This window comes from Coregonus lavaretus (assembly GCF_964263955.1).
Source record: "Coregonus lavaretus genome assembly, chromosome: 15".
NCBI classification, from domain to species: domain Eukaryota; kingdom Metazoa; phylum Chordata; class Actinopteri; order Salmoniformes; family Salmonidae; genus Coregonus; species Coregonus lavaretus.
Genome location: NC_140002.1, coordinates 49,335,435 through 49,351,588, shown reverse-complemented (window position 1 = coordinate 49,351,588; position 16,154 = coordinate 49,335,435). Strand labels below are relative to the sequence as shown.

The 16,154-nt window shown below is 42.2% G+C and overlaps 1 protein-coding gene across 1 annotated transcript in view; it reads left to right on the top strand.

Moving 5' to 3' along the window:
- Window positions 1–16,154, top strand: part of cblb (Cbl proto-oncogene B, E3 ubiquitin protein ligase) — a 201,857-nt gene that overhangs the window by 135,570 nt on the left and 50,133 nt on the right. The window contains exons 9-10 of the mRNA XM_084178229.1: window positions 2,782–2,907; window positions 6,649–6,852. Coding sequence (XP_084034355.1) covers window positions 2,782–2,907; window positions 6,649–6,852 — 330 coding nt within the window. The remainder of the gene's footprint in view (window positions 1–2,781; window positions 2,908–6,648; window positions 6,853–16,154) is intronic.

Genomic DNA, 16,154 nt, shown 5'->3' with positions numbered 1-16,154 from the left:
TACCCCCAAGCCAGAAGTCTGCTGAACAATTAATCAAATGGCCACCCAGATTATTTACATTGACCCCCCCCCCCCCCCATTTGTTTTTACACTGCTTCTACCCACTGTCTATTATCTAAGCATAGTCACTTTACCCCTACCTACATGTACAAATGACCTCGACTAACCTGTACCCTCGCACATTGAATCGGTACCGGTAACCCCTGTATATAGCCTCTATATTTTTATTTTATTGTTACTTATCTTTTTATTTAGTTTATTTGTCAAATATTTTCTTAACCCTTTCTTGTACTGCATTGTTGGTTAAGTGCTTGTAAGTAAGCAGTTCACGGTAAGGTCTACACCTGTTTTATTCGGCGCATGTGACAAAGTTTGATTTGATAAGACTGCTGAACATTTAATCAAATGGCCACCCGGACTATTTACATTGACCCCCTCCCCCCCACCTTTGTTTTTACACTGCTGCTACTCGCTGTTTATTATCTGTGCATAGTCACTTTACAAATTACCTCGACTAACCTGTACCCCCGCACATTGACTTGGTACCGGTACCCTCTGTATATAGTCTCGTTATGGTTAGGAATGTTCTTGTGTTACTTTTTGATTTTATTGTATATTTTTTACTTTAGTTTATTTAGTAAATATTTTCTTAACTCTATTTCTTGAACTGCATTGTTGGTTAAGGGCTCGTAAGTAAGCATTTCACGGTAAGGTCTACACCTGTTGTATTCGGTGCTTGTGACAAACAAAATTGGATTTGATTTTATGTTAAACTGTGTAGGAAAAAATTAAAGGCAGTAGAATTTAATTTGACGATATTCTATGAAATTGGTCACATGGTGACCTATACTATGTAAAACATATGGATGAAACATTAGATTTTTAAAGACTCATTCTCCCATGAATTTTCAATAATTACAGTAGGCTGGAAATATTCTACGATCCTTTTGTAGGTTATAATAATTCATAACTCACTTCCATGTTATTGAATATAAAATAAAATACATTTCCCAGAATAGATCAAACACTACAGAATGGAAGGGATTAACCCAATCTCATGACAACAACAAAAAATACTGTGTGACATGTTTGAGTTGTAATCAAGCTAATATTTGAAATGGTATCTGTATTCTTTGCAGTAACAAGTGGCAGATAATTTTAATAAAATATTTGTCTAAGGAATGAGACCTTCAGCTTCATGTCTCACTCGCTGAGCTATACAGTGCATTCGGAAAGTTTTCAGACCCCTTCCCTTTTTCAACATTTTGTTACGTTACAGCCATATTCATAAATTGATAAAAAAACGAACAAAAACAAATCTATATACAATACCCCATAATGACAAAGTGAAAACAGGTTTTTAGACATTTTTGCTCATTTATTACAAATAAAAAACAGAAATACCTTATTTAAGTATTCAGACCCTTTGCTATGAGACTCGAAATTGAGCTCCGGTGCATCCTGTTTCCATTGATCATCCTTGAGATTGGAGTCCACCTGTGGTAAATTCAATTGATTGGACATGATTTGGAAAGGCACAGACCTGTCTATATAAGGTCCCACAGTTGACAATGCATTTCAGAGCAAAAACCAAGCCATGAGGTCGAAGGAATTGTCCGTAGAGCTCCGAGACAGGATTGTGTCGAGGCACAGATCTGGGGAAGGGTACCAAAACATTTCTGCAGCATTGAATGTCCCCAAGAACACAGTGGCCTCCATCATTCTTAAATGGAAGAAGTTTGGAACCACCTAGACTCTTCCTATACCTGGCCACCGGGCCAAACTGAGCAATCGAGCGAGAAGGGCCTTGGTCAGGGAGTTGACCAAGAACCCGATGGTAACTCGGACAGAGCTCCAGAGTTCCGCTGTGTAGATGGGAGAACCTTCCAGCTGAACAAGATTCTCTGGTCTGATGAAACCAAGATTTAACTATTTGGCCTGAATGCCAAGCGTCACGTCTGGAGGAAACCTGGCACCATCCCTACGGTGAAGCATGGTGGTGGCAGCATCATGCTGTGGGGGATGTTTTTCAGCGGCAGGGACTGGGAGACTAGTCAGGATCAAGGGAAAGATGAACGGAGCAAAGTACAGAGAGATCCTTGATGAAAACCTGCTCCAGAGCGCTCAGGACCTCAGACTGGGGTTGTCTTAGCACACAGCTAAGACAACGCAGGAGTGGCTTCGAGACAAGTCTCTGAATGTCCTTGAGGGGTCCAGCCAGAGCCCGGACTTGAACCCGATCGAACATCTCTGGAGAGAACTGAAAATAGCTGTTTAGCGACGCTCCCCATCCAACCTAACAGAGCCTGAGAGGATCTGCAGAGAAGAAAGGAAGAAACTCCCCAAATACAGGTGTGCCAAGCTTGTAGCGTCATACCCAAGAAGACTTGAGGCTGTAATCGCTGCCAAAGGTGCTTCAACAAAGTACTGAGTATAGGGTCTGAATACTTATGTAAGTGTGATATTTCCGTAGTTTTTTTTAATGATAAATTTGCAAAAAATTATAAAAACCAGTTTTTGCTTTGTCATTATGGGGTATTGTGTGTAGATTGATGAGGGAAAAAAACGATTTAATCAATTTTAGTATAAGGCTGTAACGTAACAAAATGTGGAACAAGTCTAGGGGTCTGAAAACTTTCCGAATGCACTGAATGTCTCACTTGATTCAAATTAACTTCCTTTAATTCAAATTCAATTCACATTCTGCTTCATGTCTAATTTGAATTCATGAGTTGTGTGTGCTGCCTTATAACTGATCCCTCTCTGGTCCTAAAGGAGCAGTACGAGCTCTACTGCGAGATGGGCTCCACCTTCCAGCTGTGCAAGATCTGCGCCGAGAACGACAAGGATGTAAAGATCGAGCCCTGCGGACACCTCATGTGCACCTCCTGCCTGACTGCCTGGCAGGTAATCAAATCAAATGTTAACGGTGCATTGCAGTGTGACTAGGGTTTGAATCTCAGGTTTGCATGACAGGGATGGATCATGTTAAACTAACACCATCTCTCTTGGCATTGCATGTATGCCAATTGCTAGTGCACAAAAAACCAAACAGCCTTTGCCTTATTTATCCGATTGAGGCTGAATTTATTTGAGCATCTGTGATACAAACAAGGCATTTCTGTGTTTCTACTGTTAATGCTTTGCTAACAGTTTTCTGTATGCCTACTTAGTGTTATTTGCTTTTGAATACAGTAGGTGGTAGGGATTAACATGGGTAACCGGAATCCCGGGACTGTCCCGGGAACACTCTTTACATTTCCCGAAAAAATAAAGACCTTTGAAATCACAAAAAAAATATCCAATGTAGGCACTAATGCAGGCCCTTCACAACATTTGCAGCATCAGATTAGCAACAAATAAAATATTACATTATCCAAACAGCTTTTCGCATGGAAACCTTTCACATCACACAAAGTCGGCATAAATTCAAAGTGCATGCATAATTGATACTGCCGGACTGCACACGCGACCTGAATGCCGGTAATAAACCCTACAGGAAACCCCTACAGTATAGCCTATAAAATAATGTGTGCCTCTTTGAGCTGTCATTGTGAATCTTCAGGCAGTCACACATTTGATAGGCCTATGCACAATTCACTGTCACATGAAGTCTGTTAAAAATTCTGAGAGTCATGAGGGAATATTCTATCTTCTCCTGTCCTAGAGCCTAGGCTATTTTCCTTTCCAGTCCCAATCCCAATCCCACTGAAACCCAAAATCTTGACTCCTGTCTCGCATGAAAATTCCTAACTATTCTGTAATCCATAGGTTGCATTATCAGAGCACGTCTCTTGTGTATGCCTGTCAAAATACTGCTATAACTATTTCCACTCTTCATCTCCACGTTATTCATGAGCTGATCTGCTATCTGTATAATCATCAACTCGATTTAGCCAAATATAGGAGCGATTCTGTAATTCGTTGAAGGAGGTTATCTAGCAAGTTTAGCAACTTTGGTCATTTCACTTTTGTTTGGCTGAGTAAGAATGATTAGACAGCACTATACTCGGAGTGCGCTCTTGTGCATTGAGAGCCTACTGCTGAAATGCGCTGCCGATCAAAGATAGTTACTATCATTAGTAAATATCAGTTTAATTTGCTCTGAAATCTTGACATAGTGGTGTAGCCAAGCCGACAAGGTGGCGCAGCGCCCCTCTTATTTGGAGAGAACCTTGGCATAGTGACCATATCTTGATTTTAAACGCTTTAAATGGGCATTTCCAGGATAAATAGGAATTATTCCCAGTATTGAAACTTGGTAGATGTTCTTGAAAATATTCATCCCTAGTAGGTGGTACATCTGCAGAGAAGGCACAACCCTGTTTGGATGGAACATTGGTGTGTGTGTGTGTGTGTCAGATGGGATGGCAATGTGTGTATGTTTGTAATTACTGTCCTAATGAGTCACTATTGGCCTCCTCCCATAGTGGGACATCTGTGCTGCTTTTCTCAAGTCAACAGATCTATCTATTGTGTCATCTTATTGATCTTCAGCAGAAACACAAACTTGCTTACAGGAGGCACTTTTTTGCACTGTTGGGTGTCATATATTCATGGTGGATTCATTTGTTTATTTCTTTCAGGGACGTGTGTTAAGAACCCTTTCATAATGGAGGTGGTCCTGATATACAGTAACTACAGATACACATCTATAGATACTATACACATCACAAACAGACAGCTATATATCATGTGTGCATACTGTAATATGAACATATGAAGTTGGTAATGCAGGAGATACATAAGAAAGGATCTTGGACACAGTTAGTTTTGTTCTGTTTCAGAACACAAGCCTTACCCATCTCCTCCCTGTATGTAGGGCCCTATAAAATCTGCTTTACAAAGAATGCGAACGGAATCACGGAATCCAGACATTAAAATGGAATTCAACAATATTGAAAAATGTATTTCACTTTTAGTAGGAAATTAACTAAATGTATTGACTTATTAGAACATTCTTTAATTTGCCAAATATTATCATAAGACATTAACAAAATACATCAGTGATTCGTATTTTCCATCGCTAACCAAACAACAGTCTCTGGCTGGTGCACAGTTGAATTAAAGGGTAACTACACAAATGTATTAGATTTTTCACAGACCTCAAAAGTGGTCTCCGGAAGTAGTTTAAGCATTGTTGTGGACTTAGAACATCCTATTTTGTTTTTCTATTAAAAAAGTGTGATTTTGAGACTGGAAATCTGAAAAAACAGAGAAAAACAGAGAAATCGAAATTTGGGAGAAAATAAACAGAATCAGACAAATTCAACCGATTTTTATAGGGCCCTATGTATGGTTGATGTCAAGTTGGTGATGGTTTTAGAATGGTAGAATGGCTTAGCCTGTCCCTTTCTGTTTCTCTATGTCTATGGCTCTACCAGTGATTCCCATGGCTCCATCTGAGGTGGGCCTAAGGGCACGTGTCTGTGTGTGTGTGTGTCTTTGTCACATTTCCTGTTATGATGATGTGATGTGTCATGTGACCGAGCCCTACCTTTCCTATCTACGGTTGCCGGGATGTGTGTCAGCGCAGTGATGTCATGTGTGGGCCGTGGAAGTCACAGAGGGAACTTCCATTCTCGCTATTGTATGACTAACTAACAACCCCGGATATGTTCCAGTTGAGTCAAATACGTGGGGTTCCCTCGTTACATTAGCCTACTCAACAAGGACTTGTGGTACTACTTCTTATAAAAAGAAATTGAAAACATCTGCCATTACTCAAAGATTCTTGAACACATCCTGGTATTTTAACTTAAGAAAGTTTCTTAAGGCAGAAGGGGTGGGCCCTGTAGGGTTTGAATGGCCATTCTGTTTTTGGAAAGGACGTGTTTGTGATCAGATGTGGGTGTTTTTGGCCGAGAGCAGTGATGCATACGATTTTACACATTTACCATAATGTACAGTATGTACATACATGGCTCTGCAACTCTGAATCTTCTGATTTGATTGATCAGATTGATATCTAACCTAGGACCAAAACTTAAATGTCATATGACTCTGGGATCATCTGCATTTACTATACCTAGGGTTGCAAAATTCCAGGAACTTTCAATAAATTCCCTGGTTTTCCAGAAATCCTGATTGGAGGATTCCGGAATTCCTGCTTATTCACGCCTGATTCTGGGAATCTTCCAACCAGTATTTCGGGAAAACCAGGGAATCTATACTACCAGAAACAATGGTTCTCATTGTCAGCCGATGCTGAATGTGCCTGAGCGGCCTCCCACTCTAATTTGGATTAGGTTTCCAAAAATGCTTTGATGCCTTTCGCAAGTTCCCAACCAGATAGATGGCTGCCACAATCAGGCTTTTGTTCTTGTAAATATCGCCTCCCTTTGATTCACGAAAGTTGAAGCAGAGGGAAACCTCATCATGAAAGATGGAAGCCTTTTATTAATTGTATTTTTAGTGCCAATCGCATGGTCCAAGCAAGTGTGCGTTTGTGTGTGTGTGTGTGTCCGTGCATGTGTGTTGTATGCCTGAGTGTGTATAGTCTCCACTGGCACTGGGCACATGCATGTGGGATTGCATTTATTTGAATATTTGATTAATTTACTTACTTACTTATGTATGTAGGCCTATATGCTGCAATGCATCTTTTAGCTGCAAATGTAGTAAAGCTTGATGTGCGTTTCTCGACAGGAGTCGGACGGACAAGGGTGTCCTTTCTGCCGGTGTGAGATCAAAGGCACAGAGCCTATCATCGTGGACCCTTTTGACCCGCGCAACACGGGGGCTAAGTGCTTCTTCTTGGATCACTTTAGCTCGCCTATACTGGACCTGGAAGACCTGGATGAGGACAAAGAGGACTGTCTGGTCATGAATGGACTGGCCTCCATCAGGAAGGTACATCACACCATTTACTATCACTTTTATTAAATTATTATAATACGTAATTGTATGAATTAATTAATTTATTTGAGAAATGTAAAATACATATAGAGTTGCCTCAGCCATGTGAGTACAACAAAATACACACATAAAACATTATAGAGGATTTAAAAATCATGGTAGCGCGTTATAATAATTCCACGTAATAAAGCATTTATAATGGATAAGTAAATTGTTTCTTTATCTTTTATTAATCATTACTCCCAGATTTGTAAATGCTAGGAACCTAGTTATTCACACATTTATAAACAACCTTTAAACAGAGTCAATGTGCAGGGACACAGGTTAGTCGAGGTAATTGAGGTAATATGTACATGTAGGTAGAGTTAAAGTGACTATGCATAGATAATAAACAGAGAGTAGCAGCAGCGAAAAAGAGGGGATGGGGTGAGGGGGACATTTGATTAGCTGTTCAGGAGTCCTTTGGCTTGGGGGGGTAGAAGCTGTTAAGAAGCCTTTTGGACCTAGACTTGGCGCTCCGGTACCGCTTGCCGTGCGGTAGCAGAGAGAACAGTCTATGACTAGGGTGGCTGGAGTCTTTGACAATTTTTAGGGCCTTCCTCTGACACAGCCTGGTATAGAGGTCCTGGATGGCAGGAAGCTTGGCCCCAGTGATGTACTGGGCCGTATGCACTACCCTCTGTAGTGCCTTACGGTTGGAGGCCGAGCAATTGCCATACCAGGCATTGATGCAACCGGTCAGGATGCTCTCGATGGTGCAGCTGTATAACGTTTTGAGGATCTGAGGACCCATGCCAAATCTTTTCAGTCTCCTGAGGGGGAATAAGCTTTGTCGTGCCCTCTTCACGACTGTCTTGGTGTGTTTGGACCACGATAGTTTGTTGGTGATGTGGATACCAAGGAACTTGAAGCTCTCAACCTGCTCCACTACAGCCCCGTCGCTGAGAATTGGGGCGTGCTTGGTCCACTTCTTTTTCCTGTGGACCACAATCTTCTCCTTTTTTCTTTTTTTTCCTTTTTTTTTAGGGGGTAGATCAGCTTTAATATTGCAGATAGATTGTAACTTCCATCAATGTAATTGTCTGCATCACTTCCAATCCCCCATATGTTTTTTTTTTCTTTTCTTTCTCGCATATATATATACAGTGGGGAAAAAAAGTATTTAGTCAGCCACCAATTGTGCAAGTTCTCCCACTTAAAAAGATGAGAGAGGCCTGTAATTTTCATCATATGTATATGTCAACTATGACAGACAAAATTAGAAAAAAAAAATCAAGAAAATCACATTGTAGGATTTTTAATGAATTTATTTGCAAATTATGGTGGAAAATAAGTATTTGGTCAATAACAAAAGTTTCTCAATACTTTGTTATATACCCTTTGTTGGCAATGACACAGGTCAAACGTTTTCTGTAAGTCTTCACAAGGTTTTCACACACTGTTGCTGGTATTTTGGCCCATTCCTCAATGCAGATCTCCTCTAGAGCAGTGATGTTTTGGGGCTGTCGCTGGGCAACACAGACTTTCAACTCCCTCCAAAGATTTTCTATGGGGTTGAGATCTGGAGACTGGCTAGGCCACTCCAGGACCTTGAAATGCTTCTTACGAAGCCACTCCTTCATTGCCCGGGCGGTGTGTTTGGGATCATTGTCATGCTGAAAGACCCAGCCACGTTTCATCTTCAATGCCCTTGCTGATGGAAGGAGGTTTTCACTCAAAATCTCACGATACATGGCCCCATTCATTCATTCCTTTACACGGATCAGTCGTCCTGGTCCCTTTGCAGAAAAACAGCCCCAAAGCATGATGTTTCCACCCCCATACTTCACAGTAGGTATGGTGTTCTTTGGATGCAACTCAGCATTCTTTGTCCTCCAAACACGACGAGTTGAGTTTTTACCAAAAAGTTCTATTTTGGTTTCATCTGACCATATGACATTCTCCCAATACTCTTCTGGATCATCCAAATGCACTCTAGCAAACTTCAGACAGGCCTGGACATGTACTGGCTTAAGCAGGCGGACACGTCTGGCACTGCAGGATTTGAGTCCCTGGCGGCGTAGTGTGTTACTGATGGTAGGCTTTGTTACTTTGGTCCCAGCTCTCTGCAGGTCATTCACTAGGTCCCCCCGTGTGGTTCTGGGATTTTTGCTCACCGTTCTTGTGATCATTTTGACCCTACGGGGTGAGATCTTGCGTGGAGCCCCAGATCGAGGGAGATTATCAGTGGTCTTGTATGTCTTCCATTTCCTAATAATTGCTCCCACAGTTGATTTCTTCAAACCAAGCTGCTTACCTATTGCAGATTCAGTATTCCCAGCCTGGTGCAGGTCTACAATTTTGTTTCTGGTGTCCTTTGTCAGCTCTTTGGTCTTGGCCATAGTGGAGTTTGGAGTGTGACTGTTTGAGGTTGTGGACAGGTGTCTTTTATACTGATAACAAGTTCAAACAGATGCCATTAATACAGGTAACGAGTGGAGGACAGAGGAGCCTCTTAATGAAGAAGTTACAGGTCTGTGAGAGCCAGAAATCTTGCTTGTTTGTAGGTGACCAAATACTTATTTTCCACCATAATTTGCAAATAAATTCATAAAAAATCCTACAATGTGATTTTCTGGATTTTTTTCCTCAATATGTCTTTCATAGTTGACGTGTACCTATGATGAAAATTACAGGCCTCTCTCATCTTTTTAAGTGGGAGAAGTTGCACAAATAGTGGCTGACTAAATACTTTTTTTCCCCACTGTATATATATATATATATACACATACATACACATACATACATATACACATATATATACATATATATATATATACATACATATCCTTTTAAAATATATATATATTTCTCTTTATTACTTTCCAACCCCACCATCCCTTCCCTAATTGGAGTAGACTAGTGATCATCTCCTTTGTCTTGATCACGTTGAGGGAGAGGTTGTTATCCTGGAACCACACGGCCAGGTCTCTGATCTCCTCCCTATAGGCTGTCTCATTGTTGTCAGTGATCAGGCCTACCACTGTTGTGTCGTCGGCAAACTTATTGATGGTGTTGTAGTCGTTCCTGGCCATGCAGTCATGGGTGAACAGGGAGTACAGGAGGGGACTGAGCACGCACCCCTGAGGGGCCCCCGTGTTGAGGATCAGCGTGGCAGATGTGTTGTTACCTACCCTTACCACCTGGGGGCGGCCCGTCAGGAAGTCCAGGATCCAGTTGCAGTGGGAGGTGTTTAGTCCCAGGGTCCTTAGCTGAGTTGTAGTCAATGAATAGCATTCTCACGTAGGTGTTTCATTTGTCCAGGTGGAAAAGGGCAGTGATGAGTGCAATAGAGATTGCATCATCTGTGGATCTGTTGGGGCGGTATGCAAATTGGAGTGGGTCTGTTTAATCATGCCGATGTGGCGTATACCCGCCAGCTGTATGTTATCCATGTCGTCGTTCAGCCACGACTCGGTGAAACATAACATATTGCAGTTATTAATGTCCCGTTGGTAGGATATCCGTGATCTTAGTTTGTCTATTTTCTAATCCAATGATTGTACGTTGGCTAATAGGACTAATGGTAGAGTCAGATTACACACTCACCGTCGGATCCTTACTAGGCACCCGATATCTCTGTCTCTTTCTCATGCAAATGACGAGGATTTGGGCCTGGTCGGGTGTCTGAAGAAAATCCTCCGCGTCCGACTCATTGAAGTGATGTGAGTAATCGCTGTCCTGATATCCAGAAGCTCTGGCAGAAACATTATGTACAAAATAAGTTACAAATAATGCGGAAAAAAACCCACACACAATAGCACAATTGTTTAGCTTGGAGAAGCCTAATTACCGTGACTAAACGGAATTTGACTGCCCTCATGACTAGTGACTGCCGGTGTGGCGGTAATACGGTCACCGCAACAGCCCTAGTCTCATTTAAAGTGTGGGATATTTTTAGTTTATAAATGTTTTCAATGACCAGTGTAATTTCTCACAAAAATATGGATATGCCATTGGTAGACATTCCAGCAGTAACTGATGCTCCTTAAGGTCTCAAAATGGCCCCTTGAACATATCAATGGTTAAACAAGAAGCATACAATAAAGAGGATGTTTTAGAAAATATATTTTATTCCAAAACAGTCAAGCTGTTGTAATAGTGTGATGTGTGACTTCAGACACGTTCGATGCTGAGTAAAATAATGTTTTAGTCCAAAAATGCTAACATAAGTGTTTCTTGACAGTGACTTTTCTACCAAAACCAAAGTGTGGATTGCAGTCACTCTTTAGATGAGTCTAATCTTGGTTAACCCAGAACTAAAATCTTGCATAATTTGGTCAGCTGCGTGATTACGTTCTGGGTCCATACATGTTAGAAATTGGGAGTTCTGGTTTGCGAAGTCTCCACCCTCGCAAATGGAAACTCTCAGCCCCCCCCTACCTCAATCACATATCAGTAGTAATGAAGGAATAAAAATCCACTAGAGACAAAAACTGTCAAGTATGGCCAGCTGTTGTGTGTAGGCTCCATCTCCTTTCTCCATTTTATAATTAGTTGGCATTCGCGAGCTTGACAACATTAGCAAAACAGTCACATTTATAACTCTTCCTCAAATCCTTGCAGTCAATATTAAATGAATCATTCTTTATTATCAGCAAGCTGGAGAGGTTCCAACAAACATAATGCACCATAGTACACATTGGTCGGGAGCTCTGCCGGGGCAGTCCCCTTAGTTCTCTTATATACGGCTATACAAAAAAGTAATATAAGCATGATTTACATTATTCATTATTCATCATTATCTTTGGTTCCTGCACGTGACTGACGAATACCTCACAAGGCTTCTTCTCTCCAAGCTGAGACCTTGAAACTGAGATACCCCTTTCGGTTCCCATACAGCAATGTTCTGGGCATACTGCCAAATTGATAGTGAGAATCCCTGTCATGCACAATCAATCAGTCACTTGCATGAACCCAGTCGAATTGGTTATTAGAAAAGCATAAACATAACATTTTCCCTCACATTCCCTCCTCTTATCACTCTGTGATAATTATCAAAACATTTTAAGGTAAGCAGTTTTTGTGAATACAATGTTTAATATTTACATTTTACATTTTAGTAATTTAGCAGACGGTCTTATCCAGAGCGACTTACAGTTAGACCATTAATCTTAAGATAGCTAGGTGGGACAACCACATATCACAGGTATAGTAAGTACAGTTTTCCTCAATAACGTAGCTAACAGCAAAATCGGAGCTAGTAAGGGGAAATAAAAGTCAAGTGTGAGTGTTAGTTCATAAAATGGGGGAAGGGGGTGGGGTGCTGTGGGATTATTTAAGAGACTCTTTGAAGAGGAAGTACAATGGTCTTGTAGTGGATGCAAACTTCAACTGGTAGCCAGTGGAGTGTGTGGAGGAGTGGGATGACATGGGAGAACTTGGGAAGGTTGAACACCAGGCGGGCTGCAGCGTTCTGGATAAATTGCAGGGGTTTGATGGCACAAGCGGGGAGCCCAGCCAACAGCGAGTTGCAGTAGTCCAGACAGGAGATGACAAGTGCCTGGATTAGGACCTGCGCCGCTTCCTGTGTGAGGTAGGGTCGTACTCTACGGATGTTGTAGAGCATGAACCTGCAGGAGTGGGTCACTGCTTTTATGTTTGCAGAGAATGACAGGGTGTTGTCCAGGGTCACGTCAAGGTTATTTGCACTCTGGGAGAGGGACACCATGGAGTTGTCAACAATGATGGAGAGGTCTTTGAGCGGGCAGGCCTTCCCGGGAGGAAGAGCAGCTCTGTCTTGTTGAGCTTGAGGGGGTGGGCCAACATCCAAGCTGAGATATCTGCCCAGCACGCATCCTTTAACATATTATGTTGTGTGCTTATTCTTTTACCATTGATATGTTTTAGGCTATTGTCGTCGAAATTACCACCAGGGACACCTGAAGTCAATATTAAATGAATCATTCTTTATTATCAGCAAGCTGGAGAGGTTCCAACAAACTTAATGCACCATAGTACACGTCGGTCGGGAGCTCTGCCGGGGCAGTCCCGTTAGTTAGTTTATACACGGCTATACATAAAAGTTATATTAGCATGATTTACATGATTCATTGTTCATAATTATCTTTGGTTCCTGCACGTGACTGAACAATACCTCACAAGGCTTCTTCTCTCCAAGCTGAGACCTTGAAACTGAGATACCCCTTTCGGTTCCAATACAGCAATGTTCTGGGTGTACTGCCAAATTGCTTATACTGATAGTGAGGATCCCTCTCATGCACGATCAATCAGTCACTTGCATGAACCCAGTCGAATTGGTTATTAGAAAAGCACAAACATAACATTTTCCCTCACACTATTTTCAGATCTTAAGGAGCATCAGGTACTGCTACGAATGGCATGTCCATCTTTTGTCAGAAATGACACTGGTCACTATTTATAAAGTATAAATAGTCCACACGTTAGATGAGGCCCCACAAAAATACTTGAATAATGATTAGTGAATGATTTATAAGGACCTATATCTTATGAATGGAGTAATGATTCATAAATTATAAATAAACAATTTACTAATCCATTATAAATGCTTTATTACGTGGAGTTATTATAAAGTGCTACCAAAAACCTAAAGTCAGACAACTTACGTTGCGGTCCGACATGCCTCTTAGGCTGCATTCCTTCGATCTGCCATTTGTGCATGACTTACAATATCTTTGTTTCACAACTACTTCAGGAGTTGAGACACATTCTTCAGGAATTACATTTTAGGCAGAGAATTTGGCCAGAGAGTCCACACAAACACCTGTGGTCCCATTCCCCTGATTAGAGGGACAGAAATAAGTTAAAATATAATAATACAAATAAAAATAGTAACACAAGGAATAAAATACACAAGAATCAAATAAAATGGTATTTGTCACATGCTTCGTAAGCAACATGTAGGATTTCCTAACAATGCAGAGAGAAATTATAACACGAGGAATAAATGCACAATGAGTAACGACAACTTGCCTATATACACAGGGTACCCATAACGAGTCGATGTGCAGGGGTACGAGGTAATTGAGGTAGATATGTACATATAGGTAGGGATAAAGCGACTAGGCAACAGGATAGATAATAAACAGTAGCAGCAGCGTCTGTGATGAGATAAAAGAGTTGGTGCAAAAAGGCAATTTTTTGGGCCTTCCTCTGACACGCCTGATATGGAAGTCCTGGATGGCAGGGAGCTCGGCCCCAGTGACATACTGGGCTGTCCGCACCACCCTCAGTAGCACTTTGCGTTCGAGGGAAGTGCATTTGCCATATCAAGCGGTGATGCAGCCAGTCAAGATGCTCTCGATGGTGCAGTTGTAGAACTTTTTGAGGATCTGAGGGACCATAGCAAATCTTTTCAGCCTCCTGAGGGGTAAGAGGCGCTGTCGTGCCCTCTTCACTACTGTGCAGGTGTGTGTGGACCATGTTAAGTCCTTAATGATGTGGATGCCAAGGAACTTGACGCTCTGTACCTGCTCCACTACCGCCCCGTCAATGTGGATGGGGGCGTGCTCTCCCCTCTTTCTCCTGTAGTCCAGGATCAGCTCCTTGGTCTTACTGACATAGAGGGAGAGATTGTTGTTGTGGCACCACACTGTCAAGTCTCTGACCTCCTCCCTGTAGGCTGTCTCATCGGCGTCAGTAAACAGGCCTACCACCGTCGTGTTTTCAGCAAACTTGATGATGGTTTTGGAGTCGTGCGTGGCTACGCAGTCGTGGGTAGACAGGGAATACTAAGCACACATGTTGAGGGGTCAGCGTGGCGGAGGCATACCCTCACCACCTAGGGCCAGCCCGTCAGGAAGTCCAGGATCCAGTTGCAGAGGGAGGTGTTCAGCTACAGGGTGATAGTGATTTAGGCAGGTTACCTTGGAATTCTTGGGATCAGGGACAATGGTGGTCAGCTTGAAACATGTTGGGATTACAGACTGGGACAAGGAGAGATGAAAAATGTCACAGAAGACACTTACTAGCTGGTCTGCACATGCTTTGAGAATGCGCCCTGGTATTCGGTCTGGCCCGGCGACCTTGCGAGTGACCTGTTTAAAAGTTTTACTCACATCGGCCACAGAGAGCAAGATCACACAGTCATTCGGAACAACAGGGGCTTTCACGCAAGACTCAGTGGTGTATTCCTGCATCACTAGGCATCTTATGACTGGGTTTCCCTTTGTAATCCGTTATCATCTTCAAGCCCTGCCACATACGATGAGCGACAGAGCCGAAGTAATAGGATTCCAAATTCCTCCTATATTGTACTTTTTCATGTTTGATGTCTCGTTGGAGGTCGTAGCGGTCTTTCTTGTATCATGTCCGTGTCACGTTCATTGTAAGCGGTAGCTCTAGCCTTTAGCCCAGCTCGGATATTGCCTGTAATCCATGGTTTTTTGGTTCGATACATTCGTATAGTCACTGCACATATTGATTAAACCTGCGACTGATGTGGTAAACTCCTCAATGCTATCGGATGAATCCTGGAACATATCCCAGTGTGTACTAGCGAAACAGTCTCGTATCCTCGCGTCTGCTTCATCAGACCACTGCCATATTAAGCGTGTAACTGGTACTTCCTGTTTGAGCTTTTGTTTGTAAACAGGAAGCAGGAGAATAGAGTTGTGTTCAGATTTGCCAAAGGGAGGATGAGGAAGGGCCTTGCATGCGTTTATGTGGGTAGAATAAAAGTGGTCTAGAGTTTTAGCGTCCCTAGTGGCGCAGAAGACGTTGGTAAAAGTGTGGTAGAATGGTTTTTAGTCTCCCCGCGTTAAAGTCTCTTCCCACCAGAAACACTGCCTCTGGGTGAGTGGTTTCTTGTTTGTTTATGGCCCCGTACAGTTCATTAAGTGCCATAGTGGTGTTGGCTTGTGGAGGGATGTAGACAGCCGGTGATGAATACGGTTGAGAACTCTCTTGGTAGATAAAACTTTCTGCAGCTTACCATGAGGTATTCTATATCAGTTAAGCAAAAGCTAGAGATCTCCTTCACACTGGAAGCAGAGCACAATTTGTTGTTTTTGAAGAGGCACACCCATCCCCCTTTGGACTTGCCCGAATCCACCTTCATCCGATCGTGTCGCTGCTTGGAGAAACCACTGAGTTATACATACATAGTCATCCAGCCACGTCTCTCCAAAGAATAAATATTGCAGTCTCTCTGATAGGAGACTCTCGAACGAAGCTCATCCATCTTATTCTCAGCAGCTGACCTTTTCACTGTGGTCTGATGAAGGTCTAATTTCGTAACAATGTTCCAAGAAACAGACCTTGAAAGACACTGTGAG